At 43.3% G+C, this 19,481-nt stretch overlaps 1 protein-coding gene across 5 annotated transcripts in view; it reads left to right on the top strand.

Annotated features, from left to right (window-relative positions):
• Positions 1–267: 267 nt before the first annotated feature.
• Positions 268–19,481, top strand: part of LOC118116258 (pleckstrin homology domain-containing family G member 3) — a 34,630-nt gene continuing 15,416 nt past the window's right edge. For 3 of the 5 annotated variants that reach the window (XM_035167776.2, XM_035167773.2, XM_035167771.2), the window contains exons 1-3: positions 2,612–2,761; positions 6,794–6,861; positions 18,819–19,360. In XM_035167776.2, the coding sequence (XP_035023667.2) occupies positions 2,652–2,761; positions 6,794–6,861; positions 18,819–19,360 (720 nt within the window). In that variant the 5' untranslated portion in view covers positions 2,612–2,651. Of the gene's footprint in view, positions 567–2,611; positions 2,762–6,793; positions 6,862–18,818; positions 19,361–19,481 lie in introns of those variants that run through there. The other 2 variants (XM_035167774.2, XM_035167775.2) reach the window with 2 other exon arrangements.

Here is a 19,481-nt window from a genome sequence, read left to right as displayed (position 1 = left end):
AGTATTATGTCTAAACGACACAAGTAAAATACAAATACAAAAAGGACAGCAAATAATAATAATAATAATAATAATAATAATAATAATAATAATAATAATAATAATAATAATAATAATAATGATACATTCAGAAACCACACAGAATGTGCAGTTGGAGCAATAAACCAACATATTTTTCTTTTCTGACTCAGAATCCCAGGAGTGTCGCTTTTCTTCCTGAGGCGTTCACTTGAAGTTCCCATATTTCCCGGGGACGTGAACGCAGCAGCAGCAGAGAGCAGAAGCATCATCCTGGAGCAGCAGCGGAGTTTCAGTCCGAGCTGCTGACCTGACCTGTGTGTGCGTGTGTTTCTGTGTGTGTCTGTGTGTGTGAGCGGCTTCTACCATGTGAAATGAACAAAGTGACGGAGTAACGTGACGCTTCACACCAAGAAAACCACCGGGGGAAAACCTTTTTCAATCCGCCGAGGACCAGGGGGAAAGACTTCGGCGAATCTCGGTACGTGAAGTTCCTCTGATAAGTTTCACCCGAGAGTTAGCCGAGTGAGCGTTGGCGGTGAAAACAGGTAAATAACAGGTCCGAGCAGCTCTCTGGTGCTGTAGCTACACACAGTGGATGTCCCCTCTGTGTGTTCAGTTGCTTTTCGTTAACTACAAGGAACATCCACCAAAACAAACCATTGAAACCACACAGAACCTTTTTTATTTTGTCCATTTTGGAGCAAATTCAAAGCACTTAAACGCACCTCCATGCATTGATGAGCCCCACAAGCCTCATCGTGTTCACTGCACACGGATGTGAGGAGTATTTCTATGTAGTTTCTATGACATGCGGGCTGCAGGTCCGGCAGATCGAGAGAGAGAGAGAGAGAGAGCAGGAGTTTCAGTCAGATAAGTTGTGTTTGACTTTGCTCTCTCAGTTGACTGGACTTTGATCAGCTGCTGCAGTTTATCTTTTCCTGTCTTTTTTTTAGGGGGATGAGACTTTTTCCCCCCCCACAAACTCACCTCCATGCTGCGGCTGAATCATTTTGCCATTTCCTCTTTCCCCCTCCACCAGCCCCCTATGGTGTCCATACTTGGCCCCCAGGAGCCCTGATTGTCTTTTTCTAATGAGCGCCCCACTGAGACTCAGTGAGGTTTTAAATGCAGGCTATTCATAGGTCAGTGACTTCGCCCCGTCCAGCTGCTGGGGAAGAATGGCACGGAAATCAATCAGTTACCAGTGAAAAGTTTCATTTTCTTCTCCTCTGACCTCACTTGACCCGTCAACACAATAACCTCTGAACTTCATTTTGAGGATAAATGTTGCTTCGACGCAAGGAACAACGCTCTCTTCCAGGTGGTCCAGACAGGAAACAGCCCGAGTGTGTCTTGGATCACAGACTTGGCTCCTGGATTCTTCCTCCTGAGTCTTGGTATGCTGCAGCTGTGATTAAAATTACCAGAGCTGCAGAATCCGAGCGTCACTTTCTTTGTTATGCAGCGGTTTAACACTGATTTTAATGCCGCTTAGGAGATACCAGGATCTCAAGGGACCGTGAAGTTCAAGCTTTTGCAAGTCACAGCTCGGATTTCACAGTGAGAGTTAAAGGTCAGCTTTAAACCTCGAACCATATACACAGTGTGTTTGTTTGACAGTGGAGAGTGTGTGCCATAAGTGATTCAGCAGACACCAGAGGGAGGTCAGAATGTTTACCTGCGCCAAGGAGGTTATGTTTTCACCCCCGTCCGTTTGTTTGTTTCTCTGTTAGCAGGATTAAACAAAAAAGTACTGAACAGATATTTGAAACTGGTGGAAGGATGGGACTGGGCCAAGAAAGAGCCTGTTAACATTTGACGTGAATTAGGGACGTGGAGAAGGGATGGATATGGGAATATTGATCACTTTGCCGGATTTGTTTATTTATTTTATTTTTATTTTTATTTTTTTACATTTTCACCAATTTCCCAGGGAATAAAGCATGGATCTTGATATTTAGGGGACTGTTTTCACACATGAAAATTGGTTTAAGAAATTTTTCAGTTTGTCTTTCACACATGAAGAACACAGCAAGAGGAAAATGTCTGGAACATTCAGATGCGGGTTGGCGTCTGGCTTGAGCATGCAGGTGACAGGACATAGAAATCACATGTTTTTGTTTACAGCACACCAAAGGCTTTCGAATCTTTCAGTCTTTCCAAGTTGACATCTTTGTAGGCCTCCTCTACCTGTATGTATGTATGCATCCATCATGTGTTAGAAAATTCATTAACACTCCCACTTGCCTACTGTAAATCCTCCTGTTGACGCTTTAATAGGGGGCTGGCAGAAAAATTTCGGGAAAATGTCCTGAGCAATGGACTCGGACATTTGCGTGGCCCCTCTGGAAAATTTCAGGGCGATGTCCAGACTTCGGTGGGTGTCTGAAAAGAGTGTGTGCAATTTGATGTGGCTTGATTGAATGTAAGTGGACTGTTGGGATTTTGGTGGAGGTGTTCGTTCTACAGAGTGCCATTTAAATTGTTGTTGTTATGATGTTGAGGAGCTTTCACGGAGGCACGGGGGAGCTGTTTGCAGATGTGGTGTAATGCACCTTTAAATAGGCTCACTGAAAGTTCTATTTCCAGGCTCGGTGTCTGCTTTCCCCCCTCAAACACTGCAGGACTCTATGGAGGACCACGAACCCCCCGGTTGTTCAACACTAAAGATTTTTAAACTCTGGAACTGTTTTCATATCATCTCCCAAATAAGATGGCACTTGCCAACTTCACTTGCCAGGTAAGCATTCTGGTGGTTATAGGTCACTGGCGTGGAGGTGAAAATAGCTGTTTCCTTCTTTTCAGCACAGCGGGGAACAATTATTCTCCCATTACGGGCTATTTGGGCCAGGGTGTGTACGTGCACCATATGGGCAAAACTCCTCACAGTGCCCTGCGGGTGTTCATAGGGGTGGATCGGTTATTGTCCACTCTTAAACAGCGTGCTGAAAAATGCAGCGGACTAAAATAAGAGGCTCGTACTCTGCGCGTCTGCGGGAAGTCACGGGTTAGGGCAGCGCCTTTTGTTGGAGCTGTTGTATTTAATTGAGATGAAGAGAGACTGTCAGGGCTTTATTGTTTTCCCCAGTGAATGAAAAGCTGTTAGTCTCTCAAGGCTTGTGTGTCAGTGGACAAACTGCAGCAGTGATGTGGGAAAGAGGGCACTCACAGAAAAGCTGTTTGTCAAGGGGTATTTTCTGTCAGGGTAGAGGGTAAGAGAGAGGTCATGCAAAATAAACATGGCACCAGTGCTGAAATAATAAAGACTCTATTTCTTGGTTAGCCCGTTGGACTCTGGACCTCAGCCTGCCAGGCTAAATTGGATTTTTATTTGTTCTAAACATAAACATCCGTCCAGACTGACGGTGTCCCTAAAGAAATCCGCTCCACCGTGTCTGAGTAGAGACGTCCCAGAGGACTTATGTCATGCTCTCAGACTCCCGTGGGCCTTGTTGGGACAGGCAGTGAATGCGGCGTGATGCGGTAGGTCGCTTACTGTGACAGAGAAGCGCAGCAGCAATTGTATGGATTATTTTTAGCCTCTAGTCCCATCAAATTGTTCTGCATGAGGAAAAGAAAACATTTTGTCTTGTTAATTGCTGCACAAAAGGCTGATTCAGTTCCTTTTTTGGATTCTGATTGTGGGTCCAAACTGTACGTCATCAGTTTTGCACATAAATCACTTTGCAATAGTTCAATCTGGACAGGTGTTTTCTTTGGAGACTGTTGGAATAACACATCAGGGTTTAAATGTAAATACAGTCCATTATTGGCAGCAGTCTTCTTGGTTAAATATGATTTCACATCCTTTCCAACTTGTCTGTGACAGTATATCCCTTCCTGGAGAGACAGAGAAAGTGACATGTCTACCTGATAGCAGAAGTCATGTTTCTCTCTCGCTTCCTTTCTACACATTTTCCGTGGTTTCACTTCTTGCTATAACCTTGACAGTCTGTCAGTGGTGAAAAATACTGCAGATATTCATCACTCCCCGAGGACCTTTTTCCTTGAACGTGTCAGGCCTGAGGTCTCGGTTCAAGGGATCTGTGTGTTCGTGCGTATTTTGTCTTTTAACAGGTTCGTGGTGATGACTCAGAATAAATGTTCTCTTTATTTGCATGAGCGCAGTATCTCGGTCAGCATCTGTCCTCCTCTAAATCATCTGTTTGTTGTGTTTTAAAGAAAGGAATTCAGGCTTCGACCGCCTGGATCAGTGTAAAGCCACGGCGATTAGAGGAACAAGGAAGTTTATCAGCCCATCTGAAGAAGTGAGCCATTGCAGGTCTTTTAATAACCATCAGATTGGCTCTTGCAGCATCTGCCTTCAATTAAATGGGCAAGCTGCAGATTCCCATGTGGGAGGTTCATGCTGCGGGTAATGCAGTCATCAGCTGTGGGAACCAAATGCTCCCCCATTTGTGTGAAATGGCAGCTAGTTCAAGCACAGGTGGTGAGTTTGGTATGAATGTTAGTCTGTGCTTAGTGTTTTCTTTAGGATCTTAAATTTGTCCGTGCCCCCTCTCTAGGAAAACACGGATTTGGAATTATTGTATGTCAGCAAAAAAGGAGGGAAAAATGTTGGTTTACGATTGTTGAATTCTGTCTAGAAGTGTTATGATTGTTGGTTTCACGGATTTAAAATGTCCTGTTAGACATTTTCAACATTTCATTATCGCCAACCAAACCATTTTTTACCACCTGCAACCTTCAATAAGACATTGGTTAAACACATTTAAGGCCCAGATGTCTACAGTGCATCTAGGATTGAGCCCATTATTCCTAGTCTAGTCTCTCATTGACCAAAGGAAGATTAGCATAGTTTTGGTCTGGTCAGTAAGCTCAGTCGGTTAGCTCAGAGCTCATAGTGGGAAGGATTATCAGAGGATTTTATGAGTTCACTTTTCATTGAGACCATTTCAAAGCCTGCCCCTCAACATGAACACCACTTGTCAAGGGTTTTCCCAAACTAACCCACCACTTGAAAATCAATTAACCAAGCTCGATCAAAGGTGCTTTGAGGAATCTCCATCGTGGAAGACCTGCAGAAGCATAAATCAACATCATATAGTAATTTCTTATCCCTTTTGCTCTTAAAGATAAAATGTCCATGTTAATGTATGTGAGAATACAGCAGGAAAGGTTAAGAGTTTATGTCAATGACGTTTCTAACATGTGACACAAAACTGAAAAAAAAAAAAAAAAACTATCTCAGGAGGAAAAAGAGGCGTCATACAAGGAGAAGATGTCAACTTGGAAAGAAGAGATTTGAAAGCTTAAGGTGATAATGGCCGGCAGCAATGTCAATGTGCTGTTAACAGAAACATGTGATTTCCACCGCGGAATTTATACATTATGTCCTGCGTCCTGCATGATCTAGCCAGGTGCCACTCGTTCCCTTGTCCGAATGTTCTTGACACTTTCCTGTTGTTGTGAACGCGTCTGACTCCATCTGCTGCTCCGTTCTTCATATGTGAAAGAAAAAGTGTCCAGACCCAATTTTCTGGATATTTTCCAGAGTTCATGTCTGAAAACGCTTGCAATAATAGTCAAAGAGACCTTGCAAACCAAAAATCATTTGTGTACGAGTAAAAAAAAATCTCATGTCATTGTGATACGTTGGACAGATTTTTCCCTGACTCGTGTGCTTTGCTTTGCCCTAAGCTGAAGAAAAAAATAGGTTTTGTGGCTGCAGAGGTTCGTGTGTAGTAAACAAGTTTTACGTCAGTCCAGGCTGCAGCTGCAGGGACCAGTGGTCTTAATGTTCAGAACCAGCTCTGTGACTTTGCTCCTGGCATGCCTGCACATCTTAATTGGCGAACCTCTTGGCAGCGGACTCTGCTTGGCCTCGGCTGGCCTGACTGTCAGTCTGGCACAGCGGCCAGCAAACGCACTAGGAACAATGCCCATCCTAATCCCCGAAGAATTCCTGCTCCTCTGATCTAGCTGGCCCAAGAATGTGATGTCTAAAAGGCCGGAGGCTCACCAGGAATCACACAGAGACGAGTTCTCATGTTAAGGAGCCAGGGAGGCAGTGATGTGAGAAACTGGCTGCATAGCGGCTCTGAGGGGACATATCTCATCATTAATAGAACCACAGCCTGGCATGAGGGATTACAAAAATACATGCCACCAGGCATGAAACTGTTATCTCACTGGACAGTTACACTGATGATGAGAGACTTGTTTTGATGTGGACGTGGATTTGTTTATAACATTTGCCAAACCAATGAAGGAGGTTTATGTTGAGTATTTTCTTGCATATTCTTCCTCACAAACAAACAAACAAACAAACCATCAAACAAACAGGAGTGAAAACATAGCCTTCTTGGTGGAGGTCAATTGTTTTTATATGGCTCAAATGTCAGAGGTTCCCAAATCCATTAATATTTACTTTGTAGCTGCTAAATCTCTTAAGTGCCCATTAATGGCAAGTTGGACTCACTCTCACTCCTTCCCTTTTTTTCTACCGATTAGCATGAGCTTATATCACAGTCAGCTGCTTCATATCTCAAACTTGCTTACACTATACATTACCAAGTGGTCGGCATGAGCTAATGCAGAGCAGCAACCAGGGGAATGAGAAGAATTTCCCTTTTAGCTCTATATAAGACCTTGTCTCTGCTCTCCACGAGCCGGGTCAGTCAAGAAAAACATGAGTAGAGAAACCAAAAGTGTCTTTTGAAATCATCAAAAGTATTTCAAAGCTGTCACTACTAAGTCTGGACATATATTGCTAGGGTTGTGTTTGAACCTTTATGTTTTGTTTTGTCAGCTCCAGAGGCCTGAGTGCCATGCCAGAGGGGTCCCATTCTGCTCTCCACCAGGGCCCAATGGGGGAAGGTAAGGTCAATGCCATTATAACCAGTGTAATCCATGCTTTGGTAATTGCTGTTTATGAATTGACCAGTTTTATGACATGGGGATTTAATGAGCAGGAGTTCTACAATGACGGTGGGTTTGGTTGAAAGCTGGGACACTGTGCTAACATAGAAGAAACACAGAAGAAACACAGTACAGTAGAAGTGAATGGAAAAATCCCTGGAATTGAAGAATAGAGGAAATGTGGAGGCAGAGCTGAGAGAGCAATGAACTCCCCTCCTACAGTCCCAGCTGGCAGAGAGGCTCTTTGTGTGTCTGTGGAGCTTGGCCAACACCCCCTCATACAACTGAAACTCCTGAACACTCGCACATCCAACCAGAATGTGTCAGAATCACCGACAGCCAAGATGGTTAGTCTAGCCAGCGGTGCTGACCTTGTATGCTGGGGGCCACTCAAATTACATATTATTTTAGCGTTCATTATCTTCAGTCGCAGAGCCACTGCATTGACACAGGGACTCTTTGTATCTCTTTGCCTGCTCTGTCCCTCAACCCCCAAGCGCCCCTCACGCCTCCTCTCTCCACTGAACACATTTGGCACTGGGCTTCGACTTTGGCTGAAGAATACCAATGTGTCAATGGTTCCCTTTTTCCCGTACGCCTGTCCCTTTGGTTCAGCTTTGGCCGGGAGAAGCTTTTGGCTTTGGGAGACGTGTGCCGCCCTCATGGAAATTTGTTTGTCTATTTCCTCTAAAGGCCATTCTGCGCTGACATCACAGTCTCACAGCTCATTTTGCAGCTCAGATGTGGAGCACGAAATCACCTTGGCTTGATGGAACACCCTCTGCAGCTTTCAGTGCTGTTGTTTGTGGACCAGTTGGAGTTAATGTGTGACTGACCTCGCTCTCCTGCTTTGGATGGATGGGTGGTAATTAAGGGGCAGGGCTGCTGGTAGTGCGCTATCTAGGTGAGGTGATGATTGGAATCGGTTAACAGGCGGGGGGAATGCACATGGTGAAAGGAAGCCCCCTGTCTGGTCAAGGTAAACAATGACACGGTTGTGGTCCAGCTCAAATTTCTCTGAAGGGCCCAGGGATTTTTTAAGTTAAGTGTTTTGATTATTTTTACCACTAAAAGGATTTGGGCATCGCAAGGCATGATCAGTCAAAACCAGCATGAAGGATAATATTTGGGCTGTGCTCCAAGATCTACCCAGGTGTTCTTCTCAGCTGCGGAAAGTGTTTTTTCCATTGTTCTTTCTAAATACTTTTCCAGGCCAATCTGGATGACAGGAAAAGTATATGAGACCCATCATAATTTCCACCAAAGTTAAACTTTCATGACCATGGTGGAATGTGAACCTGCGTGATTATAATGATTGTGTCCCACATGTGAAATATATGAATGTTACCAAAACAAATGTACGTCCATACCAACACATATCCTGTGACCACCCAGGTACATATGCGTGTGCCAGTGTGAACAGGAATTGCTCGAAGAATAGATAATCTCCTATGCATGTAGGCAAATGCAGAATTTAACGGCTGTTAAATACAGCTGTTAGCAAAAACAACAGGGTCAGCAACGCTTGTAACTGATTGTCCATGTTGTGTTCTACACTGGTAGCTGAGGCTGATGCCGGTTGTTTTCCTCCTTTGGAAGGGGGTCATGTGATAGGGGCCTGACAATTACGTGGAGGCTACGTCGGGATTGCATAGACCCAATCAGCAAGCGGTTGTGAGTGTCTATGTCATTGTTTCCAAACATCTCAGTTTCTGCCTGTCGAGACAAAAATGCAGCCTGTGAGGACAAGCAGCAATTTCAAACTTTTAGCGGCTTGAACCCTCCGGAGTAGTGTGGACACCAGGCGTATCCGTTTCGGAGTTGATGAGTTTCTAATTAGAACGAAGTGGTATGGATGTAGCTTAGGTTGTCAATCCAGTGGTAGGGACTTAAGGCATCAGTAGACCTGAGGCGGCCCTCTCAAAGATAAGGGTTCCTGCTGACTTACTTAACCTCAGGCAGGAATGTAGCTGCGTGTGCAGATTGTACAGCTTTAAAGGGGTTCTGGGGGGGGACTGAGGGATCATCTCCATTCACTGCAGCTTTTCCAGACCAGTGGGCAGAGGCTTGTGGACACAGATAGATGATGGCAGGGATGGCTGCGTCTCTGAGTGGGCTTGTTAATGGAACTTCTTGACTGGAACTCTTTCTCTGCTTAATCGCCCATAGCATTAATTACCAGCAGCCTCAGGTGAGCCTGAATCCACTCCTGTTCAGTTTTCAAGTCATGCACTGACACTCAGCTGAAACTCCAGAGAGTCCCTCGTCCTCCATGTTTGCAGCGTCTTGCTCAAGTTGCACAGGTTTATGTAAGTCATTACATAACATGGCTGCAATTGTAGTAGAATGTATACAGCTCCTACCTTCACTGTGCTTCATTTCATTGTTTAGCTCAGGCTCCCGTTCCCGTCACAAAATAATTTATTTCAATGTAAATTATTTTACAGCTCCTACAATGGCATTCCTCCTTATAGAGCTCTTAAGGTGGATTACCCACATTAGTTACAGGCTCTCTGCTGCGGGTGTTCCTGTTCGATGACCTCTTAGGAACTCATTTGAGTCTATAAAACTCTTTATCGTCTTCCTGAATAACACCACAAAACATTCAGTTGATGGTTTCGCAAGCAAGCAGCGCACAAATGATGCTACACACAATAATGGCTTCGTGATGGTAATTACATGTTTTTGCAGAAGATGGTTTGTGTAATTAATGCTCTTGCGTGTAATTTATTATAGCAGGACAAAAACAGAACTGCTCTGTGCCAAAGCAAGTATAAAGTAAGTGTTAATAAGGCCTAAACTAGAGGGAGAACAGCATCACACCCTTTATAACGCTGCATGTGATAAACAGCTAAATGTGAAGTAAATGAAGTGCCCCCCCCTCTGACCTCCCTCCACTTCACACAGCTGTCCCGCACCAGCCTGTGTGGACTCTGCAGAGAGGCGCTAACAGGAGCGCAGTTTGGTTGTAGACTGTCAAACTGGTGGTAAAGTTTACAATGGACTCGCACCTCGGAGCCCAGATGGTGTGTGTTGTCCAGAGGAAATGTGAGTTTTTGAATAGATCACGAGCTGGCAGTGTTGCTACAGCCTGAAGGGTTCTTGGTGGAGGTGGTGGTGGTGGTGGTGGTGGGGGGGGGCTTGTTAACGGAGGAGTTTCTTAAGTGGATCATCACATGCCAATGCACTGAGGTCATTTGGCACGGCTGGATCCTTTAAGAGCCACGGTCCGACACAGGGGAGGTTTACAGGATTAAAACTGAGCTTTATGTTTTGTACATTTGTAACATTAAGAATCCTGCCTCTTTGAAACATCTCGTTTTTTAAAGGTTTCCAAAAATGTTCAAACCCTGACAAATCCAACATTTTATTCGAGGTAACGGGACGTTTCATTTTGGTCGCCTTTTAATTGCATCATATCCTCTTTACCTGTTGCTTTGTCTGTCTCTTATATAACTTAAAGTGCAAATGACCTAAGACAAAGGAAAAACACACTACTACCCAGTTAGCCAGTTGGCTTATTTTCCCATCCAATGTTTGTATTGGTCACTCATAATGCATCGTTGCCGCTTGTTGCATAACGTGAATAAAACCTAAATACTCATCTGTGAACATGATTTGCGCCTGAGTCAGGTAGATTTTCATCAGCAATGGTGGTGTAGACAACATCTCCCATGATCCCACGCTGCTTCACAATGTCATCAAACTAGTCTTTGTTATTGTTTTGATTGAGAGACTCCTAGCGGCCAAAGTTACAGATTGTACGTTTAATTCTTGAGAGGGGGTTTTGTCCTTTGCTGTCTCTGTTGATGCGTAAATAAAAGGTTGATTGATTCAATTGTGTTTTTTCCGAGAACCTGACGCGAGCACTTTGCAAGACTTGCCTAACTTTTTATGCTGCTTTTTTGTCAGACATTTTCAGAGTTTTACACAAGCATTTCAAAAACATTTACAAGAATTTCTGATATTTAATAACACACAGATGACTGAAATTTATTGACTCTCATCAGAATTCCCCCAAAACTTCCCAGCACAACAGTTTGACCTTGACTGTCGGTGTGGAATGCAAGTTCAGTGTGTGTGTGTGTGTGTGTGTGTGTGTGTGTGTGTGTGTGTGTGTGTGTGTGTGTGTGTGTGTGTGTGTGTGTGTGTGTGTGTGTGTGTGTGTGTGTGTGTGTGTGTGTGTGTGTGTGTGTGTGTGTGTGTGTGTGTGTGTGTGTGTGTGTGTGTGTGTGTGTGTCAGTCTTTGTTGTCCACTGTGATTTATTTACCGTCTCTCAGGCTAGTTATTAACACAGGATTGAAGGTTTGTTGTGAGGCTAAACGCAGGTAGAAATCAAATCATTCTATACCTACAGTATCAAGGAAAGTTCAAAGAAAACTCTTGAAGTGATCTGAATTCTTTCCTTCATCAACGGATAAGAAGTAAATCCACGTTTCAGTGTCTAATCACCAGTGTTCTGACTCATGCTGTTTGATAATGGTCTGTGAAGACTGGGCTTAATCCTCTGCGGCACCCTTATTGCTTGCGCCTCCTGCCCTCCTGGGGGGTCAGCTATTCAGCGATGCCAGGTAAGGAGGAGTTTTTCTCATGGGGATCAGCACAAGAACACCTCCCTCTCCCAAAATCCCCTGTGGGGGGAGGTGAGTGGCCTGAGGTTGTGGAGGGGTGCGGAAGTGGGGAGTGAATGTTGAGGAGCGGAAGGCCTTTATTAAGATGTAGTGCAAACATGATTCTCTCTTTATCCCCGAGGGAAACAGGGTCACACACTGTGCCCTTGGCTCTGAAAGATAAGTTAGCGGATTAGCGGTCAGCTGGAGAGCCAGTTTGAAGTTGTTTTTTTTCTGTCTGCCAATTAGGAACAAGGAGTTTCCATCTTGTTACATGTCTTAATGTGGGAGATGAAATTTCTCTGGTCAGTGAATCCACAAATAGTAACAGGTTCAAGCAATAGTGAGGAAAAACAGGTGAGAAATCAGCAAGAATGTGCTTTAGACCTTGCCAAGTAAGATATGGGTATGTCGTAAGAAAAGGTTGCAAAATGTACTGAGCAGACTTCATTTTGTGTAGCTCTTTCCTAAATTAACAGCACTTGTTTAAAAAAAAAGAAAAAGGCCCAAGGTGTTGGAATTAATGTTTGGAGCTGTCAAGAGAGTGCCAGGCACCTAGGAAACAAGGAATGACTCATCATGAGGAAACATATCACTGAAGTTACCAATATTTTCTCTGTTTTATCATTCCTGATCGTACATGTGTGATCAAGCCTGTGTCAGATATGATTCATGGTACGCTGGGTTCATATTTATCACCTTTTGATAGGTGAGTCAGGATGAATCCGGTAGGAAGGTAGGAGCGGCTGTGTAGGTTACTTAACTGAGCAGGTAGGGGCTTGTACTTTTTGTGGGATTTTCTGCCCACAGTGCTTACACTCCTACTCTTATTGTTTGTTTTACACACTCAGGAAATTACTGAACACTGATGCAAGTGGCAGCATATAAATAATCTAATGTTCTTTAGAGCCCAGCTGATATGGATTTTTTTGGGGCCAGTGCCGATAACAATATTCGGGAGTCAAAAATTCCCAATATTGATACATCAGCTGATATAAGAGCCAAAACTGATATGTCTGTGAAAGTCTCAGGTCGGCTGATTTTTTTTATAGGCAAACCAATCAATTGGTATTCAGAAGGGCTGCAGAGAAAGTCACTCTCTCTCAGATGCTAAGTGAATCTGCAGTTGTAGGATAAGTATTTGCATGCTGAACATCAATATGCGCTGTGTTGTTCCTGTTTCTCTTCTGTTTTCTGGTTTGATCACGAAGGGTCAGCAGCCAGACACAATATCACAAGTCCTAGCGTAAGTTCTCTTAAAAACACTCATGCAGGTGTGTCTCTTTGGCAAACAGCTTCTCTTGAACTGTGTATGGAACACTCATCATTCGTCACATTAAAGTCTGGTCACAGGAGGGATCGGAGAGGAGCTTGGAAAATTTGTATTTGGAAATAATCCTGGACTTTTACACCTTCTTACTTTGGTGGAAGAATTTCCTCACTGCTGGACTGACACATTAGAATGGGAAAGAGGTCTGTGATTTCTTTGTATTATAAAGTCAACTTGATTGTAATCTGCTGTTGATAACAATTCTATCTTTCTGTGTAGAACTTGTGCTATAGTATTTATTTTTCCAATAAGTCTACATTTTTTACTCCAATTTACTGCATATAAAGAACTTTAATAGCTCCATCCTGTAAAGAGTATGAAACACAAGTTGGATAAACCAGGCACAGGCTTAGTTTGTGGTTTTGAATGTGAAAGAACAAAACTATAGCTTGTCCGGGGTAGAATTTGCATGGTCATCTGCATAGAAGCTGGTTTGCATGAATTGATGTGGTAATGCCAGTCAAGTACTCTCAAGGCTTTACAACGAACAACTTGCGTCACGGCTGCATGCTGGGGCTCATCATGTTCGAGAAGGTGGGGATATTCAGCTATAAAAAATGATGCATCAGTATTGTGTGCCAAATCAGACAGCATCTGTAGGGCTTACTGCAAGAAGACTGTTTCTTCAATGTGTCTGTCGTTAACCAAGCATGTAAAAAATTATTACACAAAGAATGCTTTATATCTCATACACAAAGAACTTCAGACAGACAGAGATCACCTCTGTCATACTCGTGACTGTGGCCTTTTTGGAAAAGTTAATAACCAGGTGCAGCGGTATCCATTTCTGAGTTTCTGGCACCACCTTATTAGGCGCTGCATGTCATTCGCGTAACAATGATGTCAGAGGCGGACAAGTTTATGAACTGTCTGCATTGTCAACCCTCTGATAAGCTCACACTGAAAAGGAAGCAAGCGTAGACTTTACATTATTAGTTCTAGACTGCTTAGTCATCGAGCCCCTCATGAGAGAACGTCCTGTCTGCTTTCAGCAGGGAAACAGATCCAGGTCTTTTCCACAAATCACCTGTCATACACTAGTCACACACATTTGCTTCTCATCAAATGAAGTCATACACTCAGACTTGGCTTGACAGTATTTTATTTGGACATTTTCTTCATATAAAATCACTTAACGTTAACTTTACAAACGCTGTATTGTCGTACAGCATCACTGCCTCTGTCCGGGGGATTTAGATTCGGGGGAGTCAACAAAAGAGAAGGGAAGGTCATGCTCGTAGCATTAACACACCTTTGTCTGTAAATGTTAACCTCGGCTTAACAGACAGGAAACTGGAATTCAAAGAATTACAATGAGGTGTTGGGATTTTTTTTTTACTGGAATTCCAACCATTTTTGTTTTAGCAACAACATTAGTAATCTGTGTACACACAGGAATGTGAGGTATTGTAATCCGTTAATGATAAAATGGTCTCTACACTCTTGGTGACTTTGTTGAGACAAAATTAACTTTTGCTTTGAGTTATTGAGGTTAAAAATTCATCTAACTGAGTCCAAATACTACACTGTCTCTCCAGCCTTGACTTGGTTAATGGTTATGTCTGTGAGTTAACAACTGTATTGACGCAGTTGTGAAACAAAGAGAGTGTTGTGTTTTGTCAAGGCTGTGTACTTATGCTGTAAAATTGTGGTTTCTGACTCTGAAATGGACATTTTTTCACTGGACCATATATTTAAGGGGACAAAGCTGTCTCCACAACTATTCTGTGAGGTATGATTTAACAGGTTTGTCCACTGAGCTGTGTGAAAGGACGGGCCACAAGAACAAGTTTGTAAATGAATGCTTTCAGATCATACTTTAACAAAAAATTTGAAAAAGTAAATGTAAATGAATGCTCCCCTCACATGTGAGAATTAAGAACAGTTTGTAGCCTTCTCTTCTCTCGACCAACAGGGCAGATGCAGTGAGTACATGAAAAACACGAGTTCATATTTGACAGCCTCAGCCAATTGGGCCAATTGGTAGCTGTGCAGAAAACAGATGCTTTAAACTAGTGTGAGCTGTTCACTGCCCCTGGTACGGTTGTTTCATTTTATAGACCATTCGCTGCAGTTATGCCAAAACTTAAATTGGCATTTAGGTTTTAACGGATTAATCCCAAGAACAATTTTTCCTTCCATTAACATTAATGTTAACAAATTGCTCTAAAGCAGCTGTAGCTTTTGATGAATTTCTTCTGCTGAAAAGAAAATCGCTGTTCATCGTTTGGTTTGTGTATCCATTTTCCCATTTCTATCATCAAGGCTATGACTGTTAACACTGCAAAAGCACCAATGGCAGTAAAGCCAACGAAGGCCTACAAATCAGGACAGCTGAAGACTGTAAATCAAGATGGACGATGCATCTCCACTTCCTCCCGCTAACCATTGAGCAGTAGCGATCAGGAGATGGAGCTGCAGTAAAGAGGTTCCGTTGATACACACGCTTGACCAATCACGAGTCCGTCTCAGCTGTCTATCGTGATGGGTCACCTAGTTTTCATAGCATCTAACAAGTAAATAAAACCAAACTCACTGGAAGATTTAGCACTTTTTGTGATTTAAAATCTACCTAAAATGACAGAAATCATCTTCGAGAAAAATGTATTAAACGTGTACTTTGGTCAAATTCAAATAACATGGAGGAGGCAGGATTTATGACCTACGCAGTATACAGCGAGGTGGCAATTGTGACCCTTTGGCTTCACTTTTGGGATGCAGTCCTGTCATCCATCTTTACGTACCGTCAATGGCTAAAACAAAGAAATACACACTGCCGGGCTGCCCACACTACCATGTGGGATTGTGGGAGCAAACCCTGCCCTTTGCTGCTTGTCTTCCCTGCTCTCTCTCTTAATTGCATGCATACTATCCCATCAATAAATGTGAAATTCACAAAAATATCTTTAAGTAAACACTGTAGTTTCGGTCGCATTAAAATAAAAAACATTAACAAAACTATTATATATTTAAAAAGATACCAGGTAACATACACTCTACTCTGCTATATTTAAGTGAAAACATGTACTGTATGTTTTTTAAAGGATGAATTTGATACCAGACACTTACCGATGCTCTACATTTAAGAACTAGGTGGCACAGTAATGGGCATGGCCTTGCCACAGTGGCTTCAGATCCCTCAGAGATTGGTGATAAGTGTTTGCAGATGCTGAAGAGACTGAGCAAGACCAGACACTGTGACATTTACACTGTCTGTATGATCAGGATTGTGTATTTAGTATATTGAGAGAACAGCATCAAAACGCGTGAGCCACAAAGGATGCAGATCACAAGTCTTTGTCCGTTGTGACTGGCAGGATGGAAAAACTTTGCATTGCATGACACGGGGCCGTGTTCTTGGCTTATCTCGGACTTGTATGTTGACCAGGTCATTTGCATTCCTCTGCACCGCGCGTTTCAACAAAGTCAGCGAGTGGTCCACCGTGGTGGTTTTCCCCTGAAATATGTGGTGTGGTATCGGCCACAGATAACGTCAGCCGTGGAGCCTGTATCTGAAGTGGTCAACAAAGCTGTGGAGCTAAGCTGGGGCTGGAGTCAAGTGCATGTTCAAGTTTGACGTTGTCATTTCAGAGCAGCTAATTGTATCTTTTATTTCACCACTTTGAAATATGCATAAGGAGATATAAGATAATGATTCTATGCAATCAGGAGAGGTTATATTCTGAAAGTATGGTGTTGATTTTGTCCATAGCCCACATTGTGCTGTCCCCCCCCCTCCCATTTACTTGGCATGGACTTCAGTCTGCAGCACAGCAGCGGTATTATGGAAAGATATGGGTGGGAAGAAGAGGAGGAAGGAGGAAGGGAATTTCACATGCCAAACACAGGGGGAAGCTCAAAACCAAAAGTAAAGACAGAAGTGACAAAGGATATGGAAGCTTTATTCAAATTCATAGTGGTGTAGTGAGGGTAATAGCTTCCCATTACACTCCCGATCAACCCTATGATTTTGTCAGGGAGCGTAAACGGAGTTTTCTGAAGTGGTCAGCTCTTGGTTGCCAAATCATCCTTTACTCCCCGTGAGGTTGTGCATGGGAACAGTGTTGTTGGAGCAGCCCAGTTTGGACCGTGGAACAAGTAGTGCAGCGAGAACAAGACTCTCGTGAGTTCAGCCCTGACTCATGGAAAGTTTGAGGATGCCAAGAGGTGTGTGTCTGTGTGTCTGTGTGTGTCCCATCAACTAGCTGAACGTCACACTTTTCTCAAGAATTTACAAATCAGATATTTTGCTTTTATTATGCCTTTATTCCTACGAGAGCTGTAAATGGTTGTACTGTATGTCTTCTATAAAACTGGATATATATGAGACACTGTACATCAATTATGTATGCTTATTAAAGCAACACCATGCCACTTTTACTGAACAACAGCATCTTCTTCAGCCACACATTACTTAATTACTTCTTGGGCTCCATGTCTGAGCGATTAAGTGGTTTTCATGTAGAGAAAAAACAAAACCTATCAATGTGTTGAGCTGAACATCCGTTCAGGGTGCGGAGGGGGAATGGAAGCAGCACCAGTCTCTCTATTCCAAGTCGATGTACCCTCAAAATATCTTTTTACTACAGCTTCAGGTTTTTATTATGAGCTGTGGACCCCTGACCATTAACTCACATCTACTTAGTTTAAAGATTGTCAACACCGGTGGATTTCAGGCTTGTGACGTAATCTACATCTGTTGGCTATCAACACGAAATTATGCTCTTCATCTCCACTTAGCAGTAGCACTTACTGGAATGATGTAACTTAATATTTAGCTTAACGATGGCTTCTACCTTTTTCATTTCTATTTATTAGTCTGAAGTTAAATTTCATCACAAAGCCCCATTTCTTTAGCTGGGTAAAATGGTTTTGACCCCTTTGCCCTGTAAATATTAAAAGAAATAGAGCTCTCCTCTCAGTGGGCACTCAGTGCCCCATTCTCACACAGCGACATGGTTTCTTATATTTAGGAAACGTTTGTGGGGAAAATTCCCCATCTGGTCAGGAAGGAAGTGAAACTGAATATGGATTCCATTTCTCTTAAATTCAGATGGAGCTCAATGAACGCATATAAACAAAGCTCTGGGTGCCTTTCTCCAATCTTTTTTTCTTCCCATTAGTTTTCCCTCTCTGTTTTTCCAAGGCCCAGCCTTCAGCAGTCAAAAGAACAAGAGGAAATGGCTGGGTTTTCCATAGAATATGCTGCGTTGCAATTAGGCCATGTCAGTAATGATTTGAGCTGAGGCTTTTACTGTAAACCACTCCTCCGTGTCTCAGCCTGGGAGAATAAACACAAAGTGCAGAGCTTTTATTGATTCATGGATAGAAGTCTGGTCAATGTAGCTAGAACGTTTGCAGAATTATATTCGTCGTGATTGGTGCCTCTGCAGTGTCTTAATGCAGTCATGCCTTGCTGCTATGTGTGCACTTGCTGAGAGAAGACCACCATTAAGACAATTCACTAAAGTGTGTCTGGACAGTAACAGCATTGTAGAAAAAACAACATTAATGTTTACTGTAGAGTTCTATATACAAAGTATTTTTGCATCTGGTTCAGAAGGATAAAATACAAAAAGTAAAATGAAGCAGCTTTGTTGGAGAACACCAATACATCACCCCAATTATTCTCTTATAGCCCAGGAGACTGCAAGCTAGAGGAAACAACAAATATCACAAAAATGATCTCAAATTTAAATATTTAGTGCAACAGTTGCTTCTTGGAAGAAAGGTTACATGGCAAGTATGCATATGTGGCATTGATTGAAAAGAGCAGACATAGCACGTTTTCTCCAGTAAAAGGTATTTTTTATGAGGTATTTTATGTATGAAGCACTTACCTTCTGCAATTAGCCATGAGGTTAGTAGATTAGATTGTCTCCAGAAAGATGGAGACAGATATACATTTCTGTTTCACTGACTAGTGTCTCTCAAATTCTGACGCCTCTGCGTTTGTTTCTCTCTCCTGTCCCAGAATCTCCTCAGTTCTCCTCGCTTCTCCTCACCAGTAATCATGACCAGGCAAACATGGACTTGGGCCAAGACTGTTACAGCCGACTTTGTGCGGAGCCACTGGATGGAGAGGGTGAACGTCCAGTGAGCCTTGTGTCCACCCTGTCCTCGGACTCATCCCGCGACAGTCGCAGCCTCTTCGGAAGCACCATCGCAATACCTTCCTCCAACACCCCCCCCATACCGTGCGGGGAGGACATAGACTTGGAGCTGAGTCCGGCCAAAGGTAACGGCGAACAGGCTGGGGACCAGAGTCCCACCTTCACAAGCTCCAGGGGCCGCTGGCAGGAAAAGCTGGAGCCCCGGGTGATCAGCCACCAGTGGAACAACAACAACGCTGCATCCAACAGGAAGGTGAACGCTGAAATACCTCACATCACTGCCTCGCCTGTCGTCACAAACGCCATGGCGCCCAACCCGAAGCTGACCTACGTGGACCGTGTTGTCATGGAGATCATTGAGACAGAACGCATGTACGTCAAGGACCTGCGCAGCATTGTGGAGGTGAGTGGATGTCAGGGTTAAGCTGACTGTACTCAAATTGGATTTTCCTTTTGCCGTTTTCAGCCAAGTTCACTGTGAGCCACTGGTTGATATTGTAGAATGTAAATCATCAGCATTCAGT

The sequence above is a fragment of the Hippoglossus stenolepis genome, chromosome 10 (genome assembly GCF_022539355.2).
Source record: "Hippoglossus stenolepis isolate QCI-W04-F060 chromosome 10, HSTE1.2, whole genome shotgun sequence".
Lineage (NCBI taxonomy): Eukaryota > Metazoa > Chordata > Actinopteri > Pleuronectiformes > Pleuronectidae > Hippoglossus > Hippoglossus stenolepis.
This window is presented reverse-complemented; position numbering and strand designations above follow the sequence as displayed.